This window comes from Myxocyprinus asiaticus, chromosome 30, assembly GCF_019703515.2.
Source record: "Myxocyprinus asiaticus isolate MX2 ecotype Aquarium Trade chromosome 30, UBuf_Myxa_2, whole genome shotgun sequence".
NCBI lineage: Eukaryota > Metazoa > Chordata > Actinopteri > Cypriniformes > Catostomidae > Myxocyprinus > Myxocyprinus asiaticus.
This window is the reverse complement of record NC_059373.1, coordinates 42,599,329-42,624,613: the sequence shown is the minus strand read 5'-3', so window position 1 is coordinate 42,624,613 and position 25,285 is coordinate 42,599,329. Positions and strand designations below refer to the sequence as shown.

General features: G+C 36.2%; 1 protein-coding gene across 2 annotated transcripts; it reads right to left on the bottom strand.

The window, feature by feature from the left end:
• Positions 1-848: 848 nt before the first annotated feature.
• On the bottom strand, positions 849-24,981 carry LOC127420696 (deleted in malignant brain tumors 1 protein-like). 2 transcript variants are annotated; one of them, XM_051663177.1, is made up of 16 exons: positions 24,713-24,976; positions 21,903-22,010; positions 19,580-19,633; positions 17,960-18,232; positions 15,970-16,245; positions 13,773-14,081; positions 10,495-10,806; positions 9,912-9,971; positions 9,476-9,610; positions 8,246-8,350; positions 8,028-8,147; positions 7,766-7,840; positions 4,365-4,454; positions 3,307-3,444; positions 2,941-3,048; positions 849-1,323 (listed from the first exon to the last, which is right to left on the bottom strand). In XM_051663177.1, exons 2-16 carry the CDS (start codon positions 21,958-21,960, stop codon positions 1,187-1,189), a joined length of 2,250 nt encoding a protein of 749 aa, XP_051519137.1. In that variant the 5' UTR covers positions 21,961-22,010; positions 24,713-24,976; the 3' UTR covers positions 849-1,186. The 2 variants fall into 2 exon arrangements, with proteins under 2 accessions (XP_051519137.1, XP_051519138.1); XM_051663178.1 differs by lacking the exon at positions 4,365-4,454 and having other exon boundaries at positions 24,713-24,981.
• Between the last annotated feature and the right edge of the window lie 304 nt (positions 24,982-25,285).

Sequence of the window (25,285 nt, the reverse complement as noted above, 5' to 3'; positions counted from 1 at the left end):
CTGATGGCAAGATGAATGCAGCACGTTATCAGAAAATACTGGCAGACAATTTGCATTCATCTGCACGAAAGCTGCGCATGGGACGCTCTTGGACTTTCCAGCATGACAATGACCCTAAGCACAAGGCCAAGTTGACCCTCCAGTGGTTACAGCAGTAAAAGGTGAAGGTTCTGGAGTGGCCATCACAGTCTCCTGACCTTAATATCATCGAGCCACTCTGGGGAGATGTCAGACATGCGGTTCATGCAAGACGACCAAAGACTTTGCATGACCTGGAGGCATTTCACCAAGACTAATGGGCAGCTATACCACCTGCAAGAATTTGGGGCCTCATAGACAACTATTACAAAAGACTGTATGCTGTCATTGATGCTAAAAGGGGCAATACACAGTATTAAGAACTAAGGGTATGAAGACTTCTTTGTTGCCATGTTTTGTTTTATGATTGTGATTCTGTTATAACCTACAGTCGAATATGAATCCCATAAGAAATAAAAGAAATGTGTTTTGCCTGCTCACTCATGTTTTCTTTAAAAATGGTACATATATTACCAATTCTCCAAGAGTATGCAAACTTTTGAGCACAACTGTATATCTAAGCCATTTAAGTTTTTAAACAATTATAAATTAAATAAACTAAGCTATGCACTTACAGGAGACTTTGGCTAATTTGTGAGTGTGATGGGAATTGTTCACAACTATTTGTACCATAAACAGATCATCTACACTAAGATTAGTTAACAAAATATACATTGCTTTAGCCAACCCCAACTGATGTATGGACAGTCAGACAGACAGACCGAACTATCCTCCAGGATGTCTGAAAAGAATTGAGATATGGTGTGATGATATGGAAGAATTGTCCTTTTTATAATAGAATAATGAACTTAGTAAAGATATTTATGTCTTTCCTTTCAACAATAACAGTGAAATTACAGTTTCAAATAAAAAAGCAGTATTAAAAACATGTTAAAGTGGTCCGATATCTCACAGCCTTCAGTCCTGTCATTTGTAGCATTCTGCAGTAATATATCTATAATTATTTTGAAGCATGCACAAATGGACAAAACATTGAAATGTTTGACAGAAGAATAGTATGAAATGGTTCTCAGCTATGACGATGTAAAAGGTATGAATGTTTCTGAGTGTAAATAGGACCGCTATGACATCACAGTCTCTGAGCCACTCAGGCTGATGTCATTGGTTGCTGTAGGTAGTTGCCAATGTCATCATATTCACTTTCACAGGAGACGGCGTCATGATCATAGCTGACGGGTGAATACAGCGGGGAGTCTTCTCTACTGACACCCCCATTATCATGCTCTGACAATGAAAGACAAGACAAACAAAAAAGTAAATCACATATTCTGTGCAATAAACACGAAATGAAGCATCATAACAGTTAAGGTTTGTATTCAGTAAACTGAACCTGTGGATCCTCATATAGGGGAGACCGGGGCTAGTTGTCACAAGGGATATAATATTTCAGTAACTGTAAGGTTTTGAGTCAAAGGTCCAATAACACAAATGTGTGTTTTCTCTAGCAGTGGTGTTGGTTTTAAAAACAAAAGAATATATATGGGTGTTTCTTCAACTTTGAAACTTTGTTTAGTTTTAAACATTTAATAATTTGTATTTTTACAATAGATTTTCATAGTTTGAAGTCTAAAACAGTCAAATCTATACATAAAAGTTACCAAATATAACTGGTGAAGGCCAGGTAAAAAGTTTCCAAGTCAGTTTAATGACACCTTCATTTAACAAAAAGAAAAAGGTTAGTTTTAATAAAAATCAACCCCTGGGACATGAAGTTGCCTAAAGTTGAAGAAACAACCATATATTTGTGAATTATGTTCTCCAAACTAAAATTTCAACAGCACACTATTTTTGTACTAGCTGTTGTAATAAATGTCAGGTCGGGGCAAATTAATACGTGTTGTATATGTTGAAATTTTATACAGTATTTAATACATTCATTTCTATTATCTGACAAAATTCTTTGATCAATTTGTATGTTACCCTTTTTTGAATATTAAAACATTTTGTGCTTCATAACTATTTTGTTTTTTTGAACGCCTAAAAGCTGTGTAAGTGATAACTTCCTCCTAGACTTCACGGTATGTACCCGTACAGAAAATGGCCTTCAAAAAGAAACATAGCTTGAAAAATATATTAAAAAGTAAAAAGTGTGACAACTAGCCCCAGTCTAACGTATTTAAGAGTCGGTCTTGGCTGTCTTGATTACAAGGATGATATAGTCTGTGCTAGTCTCTTGTGTACTCTGGAATGGCTCTGCATCCCAGTCTGGATTTGCATTACGAGGCAGTTGGGGAACTTTAAATCTGATGTTGCGCACTGCAACTGTAGTTCCGAGAGGCGCTCCATGTATAAGAGCATGCCAGTCGATCCTGAACTGTTGCCTCCAGCTCTGAAAGTTTTATACCACACCATTAAAGACTACTCTTTACAACATCTTTGTAGCGCTTGCATGGGTGTCCTCATCTGCATCATCCCTGGCCAAGTTCTCCAAAAAGCAGTTGCTTTGGTATCCGCTCAACGCCCATCCCGATCACATGGCCTGACCAGCGTACCTGTGCCTTCAGTAACATGGCTTCATTGGAGGATGATTTTGCTCAGTCCAGGACTTCAAGGTTAGAGATTTGTCCTCCCATCTTATGCCCATGATGGAGCGGAGGGCTCTCATGCTGCTTGGTGTGATGGCAGCAGAGAGTCTCAGCGGTATAACAGTGATGTGAGGACAACAGCTTTGGAGATCTTAAGCTTTGCTGTTAGGGATACGTCATGATGGTTCAGGACCCTACAGCGAAGTCTTCCAATTTCTTTGTAAAGCTGTCCATCTTTTGACCTCAACAAACTACTAAAATGTGAGTTATAGAGGGACAATAAATGTTTATTTTTCTGTTGTTGGCAGATACACACCTTGGTCCTGGAAGGGAAGATCTGTGATGTGACCCTGGACTGGTTTTCCAGACTTCAGCTTTAGGAAATCTTCATTAATGTGGATTTTGTTGTCTTGGTGGAACATATCTGAGTCAGAAGTGGAGAGATGAAACAAGTATGTCTGTGCTTTTCAGAAACACAGCTGTAAGACAAACTGCATGGATCACCCTGTCAGGGTTCTTTGTTTTTCTCAATAATGACCAGCTGACTGTTCATTATTCCATATTTAAGTCTAAATTGACATCATTTTAAAAGGCATCACATATCTTTCACTCTTATTTATTATCCTGCATCATCTGTGTTTGCTTTTCAAAATGTTCATGAAACTCCTGATAGCTTCAGTACCTGCAGTCTTTCCATCTCGATTTTCTCCTATGTTCTCATAACATTCTGCCAACTCCAGCGAGCACCGATCCTGTGTGTTTGTGCAACTGTTCTCATAACATTCTCCTGATGAGGTGCAGGACGACTCGAACGAGTCCACTGTGAGAAGAAGAGGAGATCAGTACTGTGGCCCCATAAAGCCTTCCGTATTCACCTAAATCACACTTAAAAATGTGTGAATGTCATGCATTTGATGATGAAATTTCAAAGCACATGTCTGTATCTGCAAACAAATGATGCTAGAACATTTCTGAGAACCGAGACATTTTTGAATTTTCAAAGTCAGTTCCTCTCAAGTTCATTTTCTGCCTACTGTGATGAGGAGGAGGGCGTGGCCGGGCCGTGAGGATACACGCCCAGCGCTGAGTTGCCTAATCAGTGGGTAAGAGATAAGGGAAGAGCCGGGTACGTCAGAGAGAGAAAGACACACACATGTGCCGCTCTCTGTGTGTGTGTGTGTGTGTGTGTGTGTGTGTGTGTGTGTGTCTGTGTGTTTATGTTGTTGTGTTTTCAGTTTGATGTTCTGTTTGATTAAAGTTTTGTCGTTTGTTACTCCGGTTCCCGCATCCTCTTTCCCGAAATGTTACATCGACATTTTCACCCATATATCTATTGTTTTATTATGTCAAACCAACAAACTTTTTTTGCTTAAAGTTTTTATGCTGTCTCAAAATAAATGTCACTTACTTTGATATTTTGGTATTGTCAAATGCAACAACATACATTTTTACGTGTGGCCTAACTGTCCAAATATTATTTGGGACTGTGCATATTCTCACAGGGGAGATGATAATATTCACTGTAGGGGCAAAACAAGGACTTTGGAAGCACATCTAATGTACATAAAGAGAGAGAGAGAAAAACAAAATGCTTTGAAAACACATAAGCTTTTGAATTTTCAAGTGCTTATGAACTGCAGCTGACTGATATCATTCTACTCTGCTAAAGTTTTCAAAGATTAAGAACATGGCTTGGCTTCAAATGGTAGTTTCACCAGGTTTGTAATAATTCTCACTCACCACTTGCAGCAGAGACACGCATCTGGTTATGATCAAAGGAAGTGGCACAGTTTTGTTGGTATCCTCTAATTTTGACCTCATCAGGGACAGCTGAGACAAACATCAGTGTTTCACCAGTAAATACATGCTGATAGACAGACTGAACAGTTATTACTCATCAGACTAATGTGCATGATGTGCCAGAGTTTAAAGTCAACATGAAACAGGTTTCACAAACCAGTTTACTTGTGTAATGTGACATCAAGTGAAACAGGTTATTCAAGTAAAAATATGGGGCCAGACTTGATTGTATCCATCAGGAATTGACTGGATGGTGAAAAGTGGTTGTTTCACACCAGAATGGAGGCAGACCTTAATATTTTTACAATTTGAGAGTTTTTAGTGGATTATGGAGCACTACTCTTCGTGGAGATTAAAAGTCAAGTTCACCCTGCAGAGCATCTCCACATATCCCAATAGTAATGCTTAATTTTCAAATCTATCATTATACGGGTAACACTTTACAATGAGGTTTCATTTGTTAACATTAGTTAATGCATTAGGTATCATGAACAAACAATTAACAATACATTTTTTTACAGCATTTGTTAATCTTTGTTAATAAAAATACAATTATTTGTTGTTAGTGCATTAACTAATGTAAACAAAAAACAACTTTTGATTTTAAAAGTGCAAATAGCCCATCTTGTTGGCAAAGGATATTTACACTAACTCCACTCATCATTGCTGAGACCAAACTTAAGACAGCCAAACTAATTTCTTAGGGGTCAGCTACTGGTCAAATGAAGGCGGGCATATTTGAATTTTTCACCTTGGGGCAGAGACGATGAACTGGTTAATGGGTTAGACCTTTAGTGGGTTAGAGCAGTGGTTCTCAACCAGGGGGCTGGGACCCACTAGGGGGCTTTAGCACACTACCAAGACCAAGGAATGTGTCAAAATGTTGGATCAGTGCATTAGTAGCATCTAACGCTATTTGCACTTAGTGCAAAGAAAATGCTTTTTGTTGCTTTCACTTCTGCCTTTAAAAATGTATTAGTACATTTTTTAGTTAACATGAATTTAAATTAATAAATGCCGTAAAAGTATTGTTCATTGTTAGTTCATGTTCAGTAATGTTGGTAACTAATGTCACAAATGGAACCTCATTGTAAAGTGTTAATGCTATTATAGAGCGCAACAGTGCCTGCCCACTTTTTCAGACATCTTTGTTGGCTGGGATTATCTGATTGGTGGATCTCTCTTCAGGATCATTATGTTGGCTTGAGAAAGCCAACATTCTGAAATCCTATTTAAACTTATTATTATTATTAGGTTGGCTTGAGAATGCCAACATACTGAAATTTTATTTAAACTTATTATTATTAGTAGTAGTAGTAGTAGTGCTTGCGGAGCTAAGCATCACTATTGTAATTTCACATACTTATTATTATTATTATTCCGTACAAATTTCGGCACCTAACTCGTCCCGCACCGTTTGTTGTAGACCCACAAATGAGGTGTCAAATCGACCGGCCTATTGACGACACCTGTGCTATGACTTTTCTAAGGGGTTGGGGGTACAGTGCACCCCTGGGAGGCAAAAAATGTCCCGAAAATGTCCCATTGACATACTATGGCAAGGGTCTCGCCCATGAAAACAATTTTTTCCCCCTACTATGGCAGTCAATGCAAGAAAGTTGTCAGATCATATCTCCCAATCAGAATGTTGTAGAGACATGGGGGCGGGTTCATTTCACTCTGGCTTTCAATTAGTCTTTAGGTATCATCTTGGAAATGGTGTAGCCACTCCCTAGCCACCATATATGACACCCTAACAACCGCCCACATAGACTTCCATTCAAAATGGCTCAGAAGGATATCTTCAGAACAGAATGTCATAGACACTCGGGGATTGGCTCTTTTGAGTCAGGTTAGTAAGCAGCCAATAAGAATCACTCTGGTCACTGGCTAGCCATGCCCTAACAACCATTTAGAACACCCTAGCAACCACCCTAACAAATCACATATCTCTGCACCAGAAAATCGTAGAGACTTCCGTGTTGACTTATTTCACTCAGGATGGCAAGTAGCCTTGATAAGTATCACCCTGTTAACTGCATAGCAACCAGATGTGGTTACCCTAGCAACCAAGTAACAAATCACATATCTCTGCACCCGAAAATCGTAGAGATTTCCTGGTTGACTTATTTCACTCAGTATAGCAAGGAGCCTCATTTAGTATCACTCTGGTAACTGCCTAGCAACCACATGGGGTTACCCTAGCAACCAAGTAACAAATCACATATCTCTGCACCAGAAAATCGTAGAGACTTCCAGGTTGACTTATTTCACTTAGGATGGCAAGGAGCCTTGATAAGTATCACCCTGGTAACTGCCTAGCAACCAGATGGTGTTACCCTAGCAACCATTGAACAACACCAATATCTCTGCACCAGAACATCATAGAGACTTCCGGGTTGTCTTATTTCACTCAGGATGGCAAGTAACCATGTTAAGTATCACCTTGGTAACTGCCTAGCAACCAAATGAGCTATCCATCTATCTATCTATCTATCTATCTAACTATCTATCTATCTAACTGATAGACTGAATGGTCTTATAATATTTAAACTTTGAACTTTTAAAACTACTACTAAAACTTGTAACTACTTCAAGCTTTTACAACTACTTCAAACTTTCAGACTAGGCTTTCTCAAGCCAACATCAAAGTTTGTCTTGACAAACTTTTTTTTCTAGTTGGTAGTGTAGTTCTTCACCAGGAATTCATCAACTAAACATGATTTTTTTAAAATGAAGTTGAAGTACTGTGAACTGATAGATATAACAGAAGCATATACCAATGATTAACAACCTCAGACATCACAGTAGGTCTGTCTTTAAAGGTTAAAATGTTAGCGTTTAAACGCTAAAAGTGTTTAAAATTTGCCTATGGGGAAAGGTTTTGCTCTATAGTTCCTGTGGCCCAGTTGATGTTACCAAAAAGGAAAGTCTTTTACATTATTACATGTTATTATATTTTGATTATACATTACAAAGATGACATTTTTTTTTTAAAGAATAATATGCACTGTAAATTCACATTAAGACCAGAAATGTGTATTTATAAAGTAAATAGTGTCAATTTTTATTTCATATTGACTTTAAAGGGCAAGTGCACTCAAAAATGAAAATTCTGTCATCATTTGTTTGACATCGTTTGCAAATTTTGTTGCATTTTTTTATACAAGGAAGTGAATGGTGACTGAGGCTAACATTCTGCCTAACATCTTGTTTTGTTTCAGGGAATAAAGAAATGAGTATGAGTATGGCAGAATTGATTTTTAATTTTTTTTGGTACACTATCCCTGTATTTTTTTGCTGGTCACAAGAAATTAAATATAAAAATAATAAGGTCTTACTCTCTTCAGTAACACTGTTCAGGTTTGTGGCCTTCACAACAGGAGCTTTGCCATCTGCACTGTACCGCATTGAGTCTACAGGGACAGATAGGGTGGAGCAGTCACACAATTCTGTTTATTGTGTATGTTTAGTTTCAGACTCTGAGCATGCCAGTGTAATCTAATGTAATCTAATGAACAGAAATTAGTTCTAATGTTGGTTTACAAATCAGATTTTTGCATCCTTTTAAAGGACTGTCCATCATACGTGACAATAACTAACTTCGAAAAGTGGATAAAGGAAAAGCCGCCTCTGGACTGATATCATTTTGCTCATAGTCTGTGTCATATGATCCGCTCTCAATGCTACTCTGAGGCCATATAAGCTGAGGAACTGTGGGAACTGCAAATACAGAGAAAAGACTCATTAAAATGATTGAGAACAACAGTGATTTGTCTATCATGTCATATCAGCTCAGACAGATTAAAACACACACTCACTGCAGTTGTTTGTGACTTTGACGAGATGGATGGATTCTCTGTAGTTATTCTCCTCGGCTTCTGTGCTGCTCTGCAGGTTTGCAAATTTCTGCTGGACCTTCAAAGCTGAGAGTGACAGAAAAAACACTGTTTTCTTCACACAGTATCTGTAAAGCATGCATCTATTACCTCCGGAGACATAGCAAATAAAATGTTTTTTTCACGTCATTGTAGTGTTTGCAGAATAGAAACATAAGTATGGTTTGGTGTGTCCTCTGTAGAGAACATCTGCACTCACAATGAAAGCAAGATATTATACACTCAAATTGTTTCTTATTTATTTGTGCCTATTTTGAAGATTCACCTATTTTAATTTCATCACGTTTGTTCTGTCTGCCAACAATGTACAACAAATAGATACGATTTCTTTATATCGTTTTTTTTCTGAAAGTCATGAACCCAAAGTCATACTTGAGAAACTGACCTGAACCCAGCCCGAAACTTGACAGTTTGTCAGGTCCCGTCGAGCTCGGGTCAGGTTGCACACCTCTACCACATCTTAGTTTCATAGCATTCTGTGATGGAAATAATGGTGGTGGAAATTACATTTAAATTTTTTTTTTTATAAAATGCCACTTGCTAAGGCTAATTTTAAAGCTAAAATTTTATGTATCCTAAGTACACAAAATGAAGTTATATTTTCATATTTGATGTCTCTTTTTTCCTCAAAACACTTGTCTCATATTTCATCTCAAGCATGCTCTTCACTGAAACTGTTGTCTCCTTGGTGAATAAGTACACTAACTTTTTTTTTAAAAACTGGGACAAATGTAATTACTGAAAAATGGTTTATGTTTATTTCACTCTTTGTTTAGATCATCATAGTTTTAAACATGTAATATTTCCATTTTTACAATTTCATAGTTTAAGATTAAACATCTGGGTCAAGGACAATACGATAAACTGTACACATGAAAATGCACATGGAAAGTAGCAAAAACTATTGATGAAGGCCTGGAAAAAAGTTTCCAACACAGTTTTAATGTGACCTTCATATAACAAAAAGGAAAACTCTGAAATCTCTTAGTTTGAATAAGAAGTGCCAAAGTGGAAGAAACACCCATGAATAAATATACATATAAAGTCTCAAATAGAGAAAGCTTTAACATATTAATATTACGCTTGTTCCCCATATGAGACCAAATCAGTTCAATGAGGTTAAATGAAGGTCATGATGGTGTTTGAATGCACCTTTCTTCTTTTTATGGTGTTGACACAGGATGATATTTGTGATAACTGCAATCAAAAGAGAGAAGGCCAGAACAAAACAGCCCAGTAACTCTGGAGACAAGATGAATCTGGGGAAATCCTCCACTGTCATTGTCACTGAAGGAAAAAAAAAAAAGAGTCCAGTACGTCATAAATGAGCCACAGATCTGTCAGAGAGAATAGTTTAATGTATTATCATCTATTTCAGCTCACTTCTTCAGTTTAATCTGATTCTCAAATTACATTTATTTTCCTCCTGCCAATAACACTGATTAACAACCTCAAAGGTTTGAATGGGATTTTTACTTCCGAAACCTGACTTGCGCTGTATTGTGTCAGGGTCACAACAAATGCCTGTTTTCCTTTAAATGACTTTAAGGATGTTTAAGGAGGATGCTGTATACCGATTTAGACTCACCAGTGGTTGCTGGTGCTGTTGTTGTTTGTGGACTGGTGGGAACAGGCAAACCAAGAGAATCTACAAAAGAAGAAATATTTATCTTAATAAACTGATCTTAAAGCTCAAGTGTGTAATTTCCATGCAACTACTAGCACCACTGAATGGATTTGCAAAAATAAGCATTGTTTTCAAACATCTTTATGAGTACGTCCCGTCTGCTGTTAATCGAACAAACAGATAGTCCCGCCCCAAACTCAAACCATTGGTCAAATCGATGTTGTTGTGTCGAGCAGTCAGGCCGCTCAAACAAACAGGAATATTTATAGCACCACAGAGACAGTGTTCACAGTTTTCGAGAAAATTAACCTACAAATGTCTTACTTACTCTGCATATTAGGCTAGGATAGAAGAAAGTATTTTAACACTGAAAAAGTTAAACACTTCTGCTTTATGTACAACTTCAACGGCAATATCTGCCTCTTAAGCACAGAACAACCAATGTGTAACAAACTGAATAATTAATATTATTTTGTTGATTTAAAACACATTTTAGCCTGCAATATTGTGTTATATGCAATTAAAAAAGTTAGTTTTTACTTACTGTTGCAAATTAGTCCAGCGGCTTTTGTCTCCGTGCACATATGATGGACGTTGCGGTACTCCATACACTGCCACAGGTTTTTAGTACTTGATTTACAATAAAAATACCAGAGAGTTGCATTTTTATGTTTGAAAGGGATGTCAAATGCAGAGTGTTTTTTCACCCCTCCGCAATTCAGCATGTCACAGGCCATCGCTCCCTCTTCCTTCCCCCAGCACGTGTCACACACTGTCCCCCAGGAGCCGTTCCGATGGATCTCCACTCTCCCAGAGCAGCGGTCCAAACCGCCCGTCAATCTCAGAGCCTTGTACTCTTCATCAGTCACGTGATCAGGACAGGACAGGTCAGCACACATGCAGAATACAATCACAAAATCATTTCAACACATACAAGAGGTTTCAGCTCACAGTCCATTCAATAATATTTAAAATATATTGAGCTACACATAATCTACACATAAGATGCACATAAGTACTTTCTCAGGCATATATTGAGTTTATATAGATGCACAACTTACACAATTTCAGTCGTACACACAAATGACAATAATCATATCATACTGTTCATGTGTTACACTTGCTATAATTTACTTACACGTTGTTTCTTCATCAAATAGCAATGTCAAATTAAATCAAGTCAATCACTGAAACATCAGCACCACCTTGAGTAAGAAATAATATGTATAATACACCAATCAGCCACAACATTAAAACCACCTGCCTAATATTGTGTTGGTCCCCCTCGTGCCGCCAAAACAGCGCCAACCGGCATCTCAGAATAGCATTCAGAGATGATATTCTTCTCACCACAATTGTACAGAGCGGTTATCTGAGTTACTGTAGACTTTGTCTGTTCCAACCAGTCTGGCCATTCTCTGTTGACCTCACTCATCAACAAGACATTTCCGTCCATAGAACTGCTGCTCACTGGATGTTTTTTGTTTTTGGCACTATTTGGAGTAAATTTTAGAGACTGTTGTGTGTGAAAATCCCAGAAGATCAGCTGTTACAAAATACTCAAACCAGCCTATCTGGCACCAACAATCATGCCACGGTCCAACATTTTTCTGAAGCTCCTGAAGCTCCTGACCCGTATATGCATGATTTTATGCACTGCAGCCACATGATTGGCTGATTAGATAAACGCATGGATGATTGTTGGTGCCATTTGGGCTGGTTTGAGTATTTCTGTAACTGCTGATCTCCTGGGATTTTCATGCACAACAGTCTCTAGAATTTACTCTGAATGGTGCCAAAAACAAAAAACATCCAGTGAGGGGCAGTTCTGTGGACGGAAATACCTTGTTGATGAGAGAGGTCAACAGAGAATGGCCAGACTGGTTGGAACAGACAAAGTCTATGGTAACTCAGATAACTGCTCTGTACAATTGTGGTGAGAAGAATATCATCTCTGAATGCTATTCTGAGATGTGGGTTGGTGCTGTTTTGGTGGCACGAGGGGGACCAACACAATATTAGGCAGGTGGTTTTAATGTCGTGGCTGATTGGTGTATATGTATGTAATCATATGTATATGTGCACGCATATGGGATATTGAAATTCACTTTTGTTGATAATTTTGTTGATAACGGGATAGAGTATTTATTTGTATGAATATAGAACTAATGTCTCTTGTAAAGAAGACAAAGAAATAGATATCATGTGATAGTAAACTGAAATAGATATGAAATAATCTAAAAATATATTTTTTTTTATGGAAGTAAAAAAAAAAAAAACAAAAAAAAAACAACACATACATACCTCGGGTTTCTAAAGATCCTATACACTTTTGGTACTTAAACCATTATAAAAAATATATTTGTGGCATCAAATCTTTGAAAGTTAGTCAGAGCTTTAAGTTAAGCAAGTAAACTAGATATCTATTAGTGGATCTAAACAATATATAGTAAACTCTGTTTTATGATTATAATACCTTATGGATATTTTATTTTCATATACTGTATGTCACTATACAAATGCAAATAATGTATGTTAGTATTTAAACTGGGGTGTTAATAGCATCTGCCTAACAAATTCTGATTACAAAGTTTACACACATTTCAGGTAAATTTTGGTGTGTGTTTTTTTTTTCAGTACAGCTGTTGGTGGTTTCATTATTTGAATGATTTTTTCCCCCAATTATTCACATTCCTATTATTGTGGTTAGAAGTTGGTGTTGGATCGTTTTTGCCAATTTATCAGTTTTGCCAATTTATCGTTTCACCAACTGTTTTGTCAGTTATTTGGGTGCTGATCGTTGCTTTTGGAATTACTGGTTATCTGCAAAAATCAGCTGCGATAGTTCGCCAATATATATATATATTTTTTTATCAGTATGAGCAAAATCCAATATTGGTGTACCTGTAATTGTGGTATCATGGATTCACCCACTCCTAAATGTCATCTAACAACAAAATGAACAGCAGTTGCTCACTTTACATGTCAGTCAAACGGTCTCTTCCTGTCTAAGTAGGCGGTTCTTGGACAGAGTAAGCTACAGTGTAGACCAGACTTTCAGTCAAAAATCCGGCTACAAGAGACTAATAATACGACAACAGAATTACAATACAGTACAACTACGATACAAAAATATGCACTGATCAATATTTGGGATGCATGATTTATCAAGTAAATGCATGGCCTTATCAGAAGCCTGTCTGCCATCAGTATAGCTTTATGCTTTTTTAAATTATCGATATGGTCTGATCTAATTAGTCTGATATTGTAAGCAGATAATATTACACCTTAGAGCTTTCTAATACAAACAGAATACTTTTGTTTTAATGGAGGTACTAATCTTTGCTATTGTACATTCAATTATTTTGATGCCTGATTGAACTTGAGCGTGTGATTTCACTTAAAGTGCATGGTATTTTAAAACTGTATAGATTTATCATATCAGTTTTTGATTACACTGCAATGCATTTTCGTAATAAGTATTTTTCCTGTTAAATTATCTAAAGATCCTTACAAATATATACATTTGCTTGATTTAAAGTAAAAAGACTTGTTTTTAGAGAATACATCTCAATCTAAATGTATTTTTCTAACTACACTGACAAACATTTAAACACTTAGTTCAAGATATATTCTCTGAAAACAAGTCTTAATATTTCAAGGCATTTTGCCTCTGAAGTAAATGTGTCTTGTTTTAAGGATGGTTAGATTTTTGACAAATGATTTTTTGCAGTGTAATTATCAGTGTTTATTACTTTCATGTGCATCCCTAGTCAATATAGATTGAGATGGGACTCATATGTCACACACAGCGACTTGTACCTGAGCACACAACCCCCGCATCCTCTTTATGGCCACAGTCATGCAGGTGTGTAAGTGCTGGACATTCCCACAAGCTCTTCTCTGTTCCAGTGCAGTTCAGCTCATCCAGGTGTATGAGACCTGTGCCCTGACCGTACGGCTCACCCTGCACACTCACAGACACCGCGTACCCACAGTCCAGCTGCGCACACACCACATCTGCTTCCTCCATACCCCACCCGTCATCACACACTGTGCCCCAGGACCCTCGCCACACCTCCACACGCCCACCACAGCGATGACCACCACCAACCAATCGAACACCGTCCCCTAAAGAAACATTGGCACATGTACATTAGTATTTACATTAGTATTGTTTATTGACTTACAGAATCCTTAAAATGTTCTGGGTCCAAAACAAGATAAGCTCTATGCACAGTATCTGCGACATGATGTTGATTCCTACAGAAAATAATTTCATCTCACCCATCACCAAACAAAATGTTCATGTACAGAAATTCACTTACAGTGGAAGTCTATGGGGCAAATGTACAAGAGGGCTTAAAAGAAATGTGCAGCGTGCTTTTTGTAGAAGTGTTTATTAAAAGTGTTAAAATGAGTTATTTGACCGCTAACCCTTTAAAGGGATCGTTTGCCCAAAAATGAAAATTCTCTCAACATTTACTTACCTCAAGCCATTCCAGAAACATGGCTTTCTTTCTTTCTTCTGCAGAACACAAATGAAGATTTTTGGAAGAATATCTCAGCACTGTAGGTCCATACAATGCATGTCAATTGGTGCCAAAATTCTGACACTCCAAAAAACACATAAAGACAGCATAAAAGTAGCCTGACTCCAGTGTTTTAATTCATGTCTTCAAAAGTGATATGATAGGTGTGGGTGAGAAACAGATCAATGTTTAAGTATTTAAGTCCTTTTTTGCTTGACATTCTTCTCCCTGTCCAGTAGGGGGCAATATGCATAAAGAATGTGAATCACCAAAAACATATAAAGAAAATTTGAAAGTGATCTGTTTCTCGCCCACACCTATAATATTGCTTTTGAAGACACTGATTTAACCACTAGAGTTTTATGGATTACTTTTATGCTGACTTATGTGATTTTTGGAGCTTCAAAATTTTGGCACCCATTCACTTGCATTGTTTGGACCAAAAAAGCTGAGAAATTCTTCCTAAAAAATCTTCATTTGAGTTCAGCAGAAGAAAGAAAGTTATACACATCTGGGATATCATGAGGGTGAGTAAATGATGAGATAATTTTCATTTTTAGGTGAACTATTCCTTTAAATTCTGTTGCATATTTTGGCTGCTGCCTGCGATATTTTCATACACAAATTTATAAGCTCACCTTACACATATACAGTGGACTAATTGCTAAATATTGGTCTCATTTTATAGAAAACCCCCAAATTATATATGTGAAAAAACACAGATTCCAATAATTTATAAATAATATTGTATATGTTTACAATCTTATGATGAACACACTTATCCTGTATTTGAAAGCCTGTAATTCAGGCTCTGTTTGCTCCATGACCCTGCAAAAACTGTTAATTTATTTATGGCAGCAAGTACAAGAAAAATAAATGTTCCCCTTTCACCTTCTATCACAACATACAGATCTGAAATGTAGGTGGCGCTCTAACACAGCTGAGTACTAACCATGTGCTCATCCACAGACATTCAGAGGGGAATGACTTGCGCCTGGTAAAAGCAGCGGCTATTTTCAGATGCTGTCTGTGCTGGTTTGATGCCTGAATCACTAAAGGAATTATGCAGATCAGGCAACAGCGCAAACGCACCCACAAAATCACTGCTGAACGCAATTTGCACTTGCAATTCTGATCTTGCTGGCCAAATCTGAGCGCTGTATAGCAGAGGATGCAGGATCCATGACACAAGAGTTCTCACTAGTCTCTCTGCTAGTGTATGTTAACACAAACAGTACAATGTATAATGTTGAAAACCTTGTGGATGTGCTTTTGAAACAGTGTGTATTTTAATGTTTATTCCAGTGCAATGCATTGCAATTTAGTTCACTTTTACAAATTGAAACAGTGGTAATCGTCAGCATGTCACAGATGTTGTCCATAGACCTTACCATGTATTGAACCCAGAACATTTCTTTAAATAAAGACTTTGTCACTGCTTCCATGATTATTATGTTGTATTGAATGATGCACAGTTTGTGACTAACCGCATTTTACTTCGGAGAGGACTGAGCAATTAGAGCTGTTGACCTCAGTGCAGTTCTTTAAATGATTGTTGTGATAAACACAGTTTGTGAGACAGGTCTCGTTTGATCCGGCTCTGCTCTGAGTGAGATTATAGACCAGTCCACAGCCGAGCTGATGGCATATGTCACTGGACACACTCTCAGCGACGTCTTCAGTCACAATCAAAGAGGAAATCCTGTCTGGAGATTTAATAGTCCAGGAACATGTGCTAGATGCCCGAGCCACATATGGAGAACCTGGAAGTTATAGAGGAAAATCAGCATTCCATATTCTACAATGTGCAAAGATTTGTGTTATATGTATCTCCATGATGTACTACTATGATGTACCATAAAAAATACAGAACTTTGTCATAGATTTAACTCTGCTTAGTGTGTAATGGTTAGCGTTGGGTGTAATATGGTTACAAAGTAATTATGTTACTTATCCCTTCAAACGGAGTCGGAATATCGCAATTACGAGTTCCAAGCACATGACTGACCCAGCAAAGTCGTACTTACGAATGGGAAACTCAGAATTCTAGATGATGCATGAGTTTCCGACAGTGGCGGATTTAGGCATGGGCGACATGGGCAGTTAATTACTTTTAAGTGCATTACTTTGGTTACACATTGTCCAAAAATAAAATTATTTCTGTAGAATACATTTAAAACATGAATTATGATCATATGTGCATCTGTTTGAGTTTCTGTAACAGCTGAAGGGTGTGCGATAATGAACAAGGAGGAAATAGATATTATTTTGAATTCGTTGAGCTGTAAAACAAATTAGTAAATTTGGGTAACACTTTAAAATAAGGTCACACTTGTTAACATTAGTTAACTACATTAGTTAACATGAACAATGAACAATTATATTTTTATAAAATTTGCATTCACTAAGAGATAATAAATACTGTAAACATATTTTGTTCATTGTTAGTTCATGATTCCACCTAATGTATTTACTGATGTTAAAAAATGTAACTTTATTATAAAGTGCTACCATAATTTGTAAAGTGTATTTATTAATTATTTATTACATGTGAGGTAAAATGGCTCAATATTTGGCAAGAATTAGATGAAAGTCACCCTTTTTATTCAGGATGTTATAACTGCATATCAATTATTTTTATGGAGTGACTATTTGCGCTAGGTGTAAATGGTAGCTGCCACACAGCCTGGCTTTTTGCACTCAAATAGTATGGTGAAAATACTGAAATTAAAGACAAACTGAAAGGATTGATCTGGGCAAAATTAATTATGGTTTTACATTAGTAATATTCTAGTCACCATGTTTTTTGTTTTGTTTTTTGTTTTGTACTGACACCTAGTGGTGTGGATGCAGCATCATTAAAAATCAACAGTTTTCAGTTTCAGATGCCATTGTAGAAATTCACTATTCACAAACAGCCATGATTCATTTAATCCAAGAGTGAAAGTGTCCAATAACAAGATGGTTACTGAGATTAAGTGAGTAGTATTCAGCTGGTCATGTGATCCTAAAATGGCAGCCCTCAAGAGGGAACCCTTCCCCCATGTAGAATAAAACAGCTTTTATAAGGTTACTGATATGAGTCCTCATCTTAAGTGAGTGGTCATGATTTTATACATATGTTTCAAAATTACTATTTATTTCTTTAGGAGTAAAATGTTTTTAATGGAGAAAAAATTACTGAGTGCACCTTTAAGTATATAAAATGCAGTTCATTAAAATAAAAAATTTAGCAAATTGGAGGTCGATAAAATGTAGCGCAACATATTTTCAAGAAAAATTATGGATACCATTGTGGTCTACATAGTCCATGGACTGAGACAGTTAGCTACATGCGAAATGCTTTTCTGTAATCTGTTTTTTGCTGCCAACAACTGTTGTATCATTTTCTTTCTTGTGTGGGAATAGTTTTTAGTTTCACATAATAAACTCTGACCTACATGACATGCTTTATTTAATGTCCCCATCAGTTCTTACCACAGATAACCTCAGAGAGTGTCTTGCAGTCATTTCTCACAGTCTCAGTGCAGTTGATCAGTTGAGAGTTGAGGTACAAGCAGCCGGTGAGACAGCTACTGTTGAGCACTACATTACTGTCCTTTGTTTTATACTCATCTCCACATCCCAGAGACACACAGATCTGTGAGAAGAGACTGTGAACGTCCTCCATCACTATCAGTGATGTCTTGTTATCAGAGGAGCTGAGGGTCCATGAGCATGACCCCGAACGCTCATCCGGTTGTGACACAACTGAGGAGACAATAAATATATAAAAGAAGTAACTCATAAGGTGAATTCAAACTTTTGGACTGAAAAAAAAAAAAAAAAAATCCTTTTCTTAATCAGTGTTTTTGTCTTGTTTCCAGTGTAAATATCAAAACATCTTTAAGTAACGGATAATGTACAGTCAGCCGATCATTACTGCAAAATAAACCCTGACAGGTTTAAATCCAGAACAAATGGATCAGAGGTCTTGATTCACACTGATGGGCTTTATTTTGTGATAATGGCCGGTTGACTGTACGTTATTCTGAACATTACACAAATAAACATACAAATCAATAAATACATAAATAAATGGACATGAAATATTGATTTGCATTGCAATTACATCATTCTGTGAGAAGAAAAGAATTTTGGAGTCTCCAGAAATTCCTCCTCCTGTTTGTGTCAGAGTTCTGTTGGTGATGTTTATTTTATAAAACTGACCGTCTGACTCCTCATTAGCAAGCTTATTACAAGATTTCATGCTAAATAAAGTAATAAATGGGCATGAAACATGCATTGATTTGAGTTTAAATATTTTACTAGCTCACTTGTAGAGATTGCAGAGTGATATGAGAAATAGGAAAGACGACTCGCAAATACCCGGATGAGTGGTCTGATATCACTTATACTGTATACATATATGTGCGTTTGTTATTCATAAAATATCAGACCGCTAGATGCTGCGATTGACCAATCAGAATCGAGTATTCCATGTCAGAAACAACATAATTGTACTTGAGAAGCAACTTAATAGTTAGATTTAGATATACAAAAACAACAATATTGTTGTTGTTATTAACAATTTTATAAATTCCAATCATAAAACATACAAACACAACATAAAAAAACGGAATAAATTATTCACATTAAACCCCCTCCCACTGAACACCCCCCCCCCCAAAATCTATCTCCACAGCCCCTCCCTGAGAACGTTCCAAAAAAGCCAAAAAAGCATATTGCCCAAAATGATATTATATGACAGACTTCCTGTTTGATGTGCCACCTGTTATTGTGTGGAAGTGAGCACATTTGCACAGTTTGAACAATAAGTGCATCACCGCCACATCCTGTCACACTCTACAAAAGAGTTCAAAATGAAGTCAGAATTATTCCTCTGATGCTCAACATTGAGTACACCTGAGAAAAAAAGCTAATAAAATGTACTACTACTAAATGAAAATTAAAAATGAATATCAATAAGATTTGTGCATACGTTTTTCAAGAAAGAGGAAAAAATATTCGTTATCACCCAAAAAATAAATAAATAAATAAATAAATAAATTCTGTCACCCAGCATGACATCCAATATAAGAAAAGTGAATAACTCACGTTTCACATTCACCGTGACATTTGGAAGCTCTGCAGACATGAGATTATCATAATCTGAAAAACAAAGACATAACATAATCTAGAGTCTGTTGCCTTTAATGAAATTATATTATTATTAAATTAATAGGCAAGGCAAGTTTATTTATATAGCACATTTTATACACAATGGTAACTCAAGTGCTTTACATAAAAATTATAAAGAAAAACAAGATACATACAAATCAATTTGAAAACCAATTAAAGGAATATTCCAGGTTCAATTCAAATTAAACAATGGACAGCATTTGTGGCATAATATTGATTACGACAAAAAATAATTGCAATTCGTCCCTCATTTTCTTTAAAAAAGCAATCAAGGTTTCAGTGAGGCACAATGGAAGTGAATGTGGAAAATGAAAGTGAATGGGAGCAATTTTTGGAGGGTTTAAATGCAGAAATGTGAATCTTATAATTTTATAAAAGCACTTACATTCATTCTTCTGTTAAAACTCATGTATTATTTGAGCTGTAAATTTGTTTAAATTGTCATTTTTACAGTTGTTTTAGGGTTTTAGGGTTTATTGACATTACATCGTCATGACTTACACAGATGCGGTTAGACTAAAATCATGTTAACACACATATAGTTTATGTATTGTGTCTATACTTTTGAAACAGTGAGTATTTTAACATTTACGGTTTAGCCACATTCACTTCCACTGTAAGTGTCTCACTGGAACAGATCTGTGCTTTTTTTTTTAAAGAAAATGAGGGACAAGTCCAAATACATTTTTGTGGTAATTAATATTATATCACAAATGCTGTCCATTGAGATTAACTTGTATTGAACCCGGAATAAAACAAGAAATAAGAAACGTAATAAAATAAAAATGATAAAAATGAATAAAAAAGGAAGAGGAAAAGAATACAGCAATAAAACAGTGCTCAGTCAGTAAATGTTTCCAGTCCTCATTCAATTCATAGGGAAGTTTTTTTTCTTTCAACTGAACAGAACTAAGACTGTGTGTTTCACTGTGTGCAATGACCGCAGCCGGTGTCTTTACAACACTATAGATATACACTAGATATGTGACCTGCTCTATCGTTTAAGTCACTTTGACCAAGAAACACATCTTGAACTTTTTTCTCAGCTTTCTAATGATATATTTATTATGTTTCTACTCCAAGCCGCTGTATAATCATTTAAACTATTTTCTTTTCACTTTAGTGCATAAATGACGATGGGTGAAACATACATTTCTGGGCATGTTGTCAAATTACAATAAATAAATTATTAAATAATAAAAAATAAAAACAACAATTGGGAAAGTTGTCACAATGGAAAACTGCCATTAAATAGCTTATTTTAGGCTTTTCAGATAAACGTAAAACAATTTAAAACAATTATACAAAATACAAAATAATTCACGAAACGTAACGTAAAAGGTAACAAAGGTAATCAAATTATTTTCTTTGGAAAACAGAAATTGGAATCAATGAACTGCATAAAATTACCACACATAAAGCATGTGACAACCTACCCTGACCTGACATTTATAAAATAGAGAGCACATTTCAAACTTTCAGGTAAATCCTTCATTATATAGTTGACTTTTGCCTGAATGTGACCCAGTGTGGATTCATTGCATTCACTTGTTTTCAGCTATATGCTTGAAAACCAAAATACAAACTGCAATAGAAAACTAGCATATGTGCAATCTGAATTTAGACCTTATAAATACTGAGTATAGTCCACTAAATTATACTTATATACTTATATATATATATATATATATATATATATATATATATATATATATAGAGAGAGAGAGAGAGAGAGAGAGAGAGAGAGAGAGAGAAAGAGAGAGAGAGAGAGATGCAGAATACAGAATATGGCGTATGCAGTATAGTATATTATATTATAAGTAAAATATAGCCTATTTATCAGTATAAATACACATATCTTTAATATGTATAATATTTAACATGTAATACATTTATATATTTTATGTATGCCAGAATTAAGTGATTTTAGTGTTTCTTTTCTGAATGGTTAACTATTATCACTTCATCAGATTAGACAGTTAAGATGATGATGACATTTTGTTTATGTTGTGCTTTTATGTCAAAATGGGCTAAGAGCATAATATTAAAAGCTACTGATTTCTTTGGAAGCCCAATGATTTCACCGAATTAATTCATTTAAGCATCTATTTAAAAAAGAATACAGATTTTACTGACATATTTACTGACATTAAAACTAATTGATTTTATCTAAAGGACCCCCACAACCTAACAGACAAAAAATAAAGTAACTTAAAGTATATGTACGACTGTATATTACCTTGACAGCCAGACAGACAGATCATTTGCAGGATTGTCATAATCTTGAAGGCATCCATTCTTCATGAGTTGAATGAGGGTTGTGTTCACAGCTTCAGTGCTTCACCTTCTGAACACAATCACAAAGAGGAAGTGATTAAAACATGCCGAATCCTGCAACATTTGCAACAGTGCACAAAATAATTCTAGTGTGCAGAAACATTCACTCCCTTAAAAATCCCACAATGCACTGTAAAAACAAGGTAGCATCGTTGCTCACTATAGATCTTTTTCACACTCCGGGTTTTGGAACATGGAAGTAAACAATTGCAGGGTAAACGTCGACAGCAGTTTTAAGGAATGTGTAGATAAGGGTGAGCTTTCAGAGTCTATGAAACAGGGCCTAATCATGCTACATCCAAAATCTAATAAAGATATTTTGCATTTAGACAATTGGTGCCCAACTGCTTAATTCAGATTATAAATTATTAGCATCTTTATATGCCTATAGATTACAACTGTGCTTGGAAGAAATTATATCAGTCACCCAATCTGGCTTCATGAAGGGAAGACACATCTCAAACAATATTTAATTTGTGCTATACCTTTTAGATTACCCAGAACTAATTAATGATGTTTTGACTAACTTATTTTGTTTTTAGATTTTTACAAGGCATTTGACACAGTTGAGCACAACTTTATGTACCATGCCCTAAATTATTTTGATTTTGGCCCAGACTTTATAAACATTGTACACGCATTTTACAAAAAATATCTCTAGCAGTGCATCACACTCAATATTTTAAAAATATATAATATAAAAAATATGCAAGATTTACGCTGCTAAATATGGCATAAACGCATCATCACAGTCTGTGAAAAAGGTCTATTATTCACCTTATGTGCAAGAGAAACTAGCGCGCAGCCATCTTGCACATTTCCAGTCTAGCGGTTGTTATATAGACATCTGTAGTGTTGATGTCAAAGTATAATTAGCTAGCGAAGTGGATTTACAGGATATAGAGTTGTCAAAAGTCATCATGAGTATTTTAAAGTGTTCATGGGATGTCATAACAACTGGAAACAGAGCAGGGAGATTTTAAGACAAGAGTACTTCATCCTACAAGATCCTACATTCAAGCTGTGGACGTACTGATGTGCTCATTAAACTCCAAGAGACAACACAAAGTCATTAAAAATATCTCTGTACGACACCTCTGACCATATTTTCGTGTCATTCATCCATCGTGTTATTGTGATAAGATGAAGATGAATAGATTTTTTGATCGTTAAACCGGGACGGGGGAGGGGTGCAACTATAAAAGTGTATGTTTTATTTTATATTCCGTTTACAACCATTTTAATCACATTTAAGCCTCTTAATATTGTAGGGTGACAAATTCATTTTAAAAAGTACAATTGTAATTTTCTTTAACGTTATGAACTTACATGTGTAATAATATGAACTGTCACTGTTGGAAATTTCATATTAACTACACATTAACATAAATTGTTGTAACCTAAAAAATAAGCAGAATTACACTTATAACAATTAAACGCTCGTATCATGAAAAAATTCAGTGTGTCATAGCTGTCTGAATGTGATCTGCCAGGTCCAATTTTACCTCCGCGGGTTTCAGAAACATTTAGAGTGACAGAAAAAAACACCTCACGAGCATTTTGATGTAGTAAAGGGGTGCTATAGACTCACACCATCAATACTGTCTGTGCTCCCACACATAATTTATTTTGATCGACTCTTCTCAGTAGCTTCAATACAAACAGGAAGTTCGATGACAAAATGCGGAAGAGAGGAGTGTGGAAAAGGGGCGGGGCTGAATAAGGTCAATAGATGCATTACAATCTACCGTTAAGGCCCAAACATACTCTACACAAGTACGTGAACGCAGACGCACTGTGAGAAAAGTTGCCCTCTCAGTAAATATATTTCAGTAAGCTAACATTTAATGGCTAGTACTCAGTTCCTATTTTCATAGTGTGTGTGCGTGTCAGTAATAGAAATCATTTGGAAAGTGTTCCGTTTCACTCCTGTTTCCCTGTTGAACACCGTCTAGTTGAACTCGTCTATTCTAAACTATTTTTGTTTCATTTACGCAATTAATGCAGAATCTGTATGTATGTCTTTTTCAAATAAGGTAATGACTGATCTCATTGGACAATGTAGTTAGTGTATATAGTAGATTTTCTTACTAATTACAGTAAATTATAGAAAAGAATTAACATAAAATGCCTGGACTGTGGGCATTTGAGGACACTGAAAGTGCTGATGTTGCAAGAATGCTCTGTGCACTCAGCTGTGGCAGGCAGAGACAATGGTACTAAGACATGAGAAAACTCTGGGAAGTATAGCAAAGTTAAAGTTTAACACAACCAATAATCAAAACATGCTCAGATTGTGATATATTGATTACTTAGAATGTATACTTTCATAATAAATGAATTTAAACAGTTATTTTTTTTAAATGAACTGAAAGCCAGGTTTCCACCATTAAAACAAAGTCAGAGGCTCTGTGAAATAATGGTGGCGAGCTGAATCCATTTGATACAAAAAATATTAAGAGGGCGTAGGCATGATGTAATGCTAGATAACAAACTGTATAAGACAGGATGGTTTTGACCGAGCAAGTCAGATCTCAGCTGACATCTCCGGTTTGTTGTTTTGCTCTATAAACTCTTAACCTTTGACACCTGGAACTCCTGACCTCGAGAGTTTCTTACTGACTCTCCACAACATGTACTGCTTTTCCTGTTCCTACAAAGGTATATAATGCTGTGCTGAACAATAAAGTATGAGAAATTTCTGATGCATACTTTAGTATCTGTGTCATTTCTCCCCTCATGAGGATCCGGATCGAGACAGAGACTGCAGACCTGACTTGATACTTAGGGGCCAATCCTGAAAAATTCCTAACACGCACCTTGCTACATAAGCTCGATTTCACGCATTGTTGCGTTGCGAAATGTGTCAGCGCTCAATTCAATAACCAACGCAAGTATGCGCTGCATTCTCATAATTTGCCGCAATGGGCGCTAGAGCGGATTTTCTTCTTTCAATCAACAACTGTCATGGCAACTCGGGCAGCAATTTGAGTTGAATGTTTTCGAAAAATATATACAAATTTTGTCCCCAGTCCATTCGAACGAACTTGTTTTTTTCTCCATGTCTCTAACCCCACCCCTCAACTATCGACTCATCTACCACATCCGGTCTGCATCCGAAAACGTAAGCAGCTGACTTGCTGCTTAATCAGATGATGTCTTCACTGACAGCTGTTTTGAATGAATGGAACTCTTAAGGAACTGATCTCCGAACAGTTTGAAAAGCACCTTATTTTCATCCTGCCTCCGTATACAGCCTCCGAAGGCAGCAATGTCCTGGTTTCG

Bases quoted from the DNA above. Each gene is read 5' to 3' on its own strand.
- LOC127420696 (XM_051663177.1), bottom strand. From the start codon at position 21,960: ATGGATGCCTTCAAGATTATGACAATCCTGCAAATGATCTGTCTGTCT. The intron at 19,634-21,902 runs GTAATATACAGT...TTTGTTTTTCAG, and splicing joins CTGTCTGTCTGGCTGTCAAG to ATTATGATAATCTCATGTCT. The intron at 9,972-10,494 runs GTAAGTAAAAAC...CTTCTTTTGTAG, and splicing joins CGCTGGACTAATTTGCAACA to ATTCTCTTGGTTTGCCTGTT.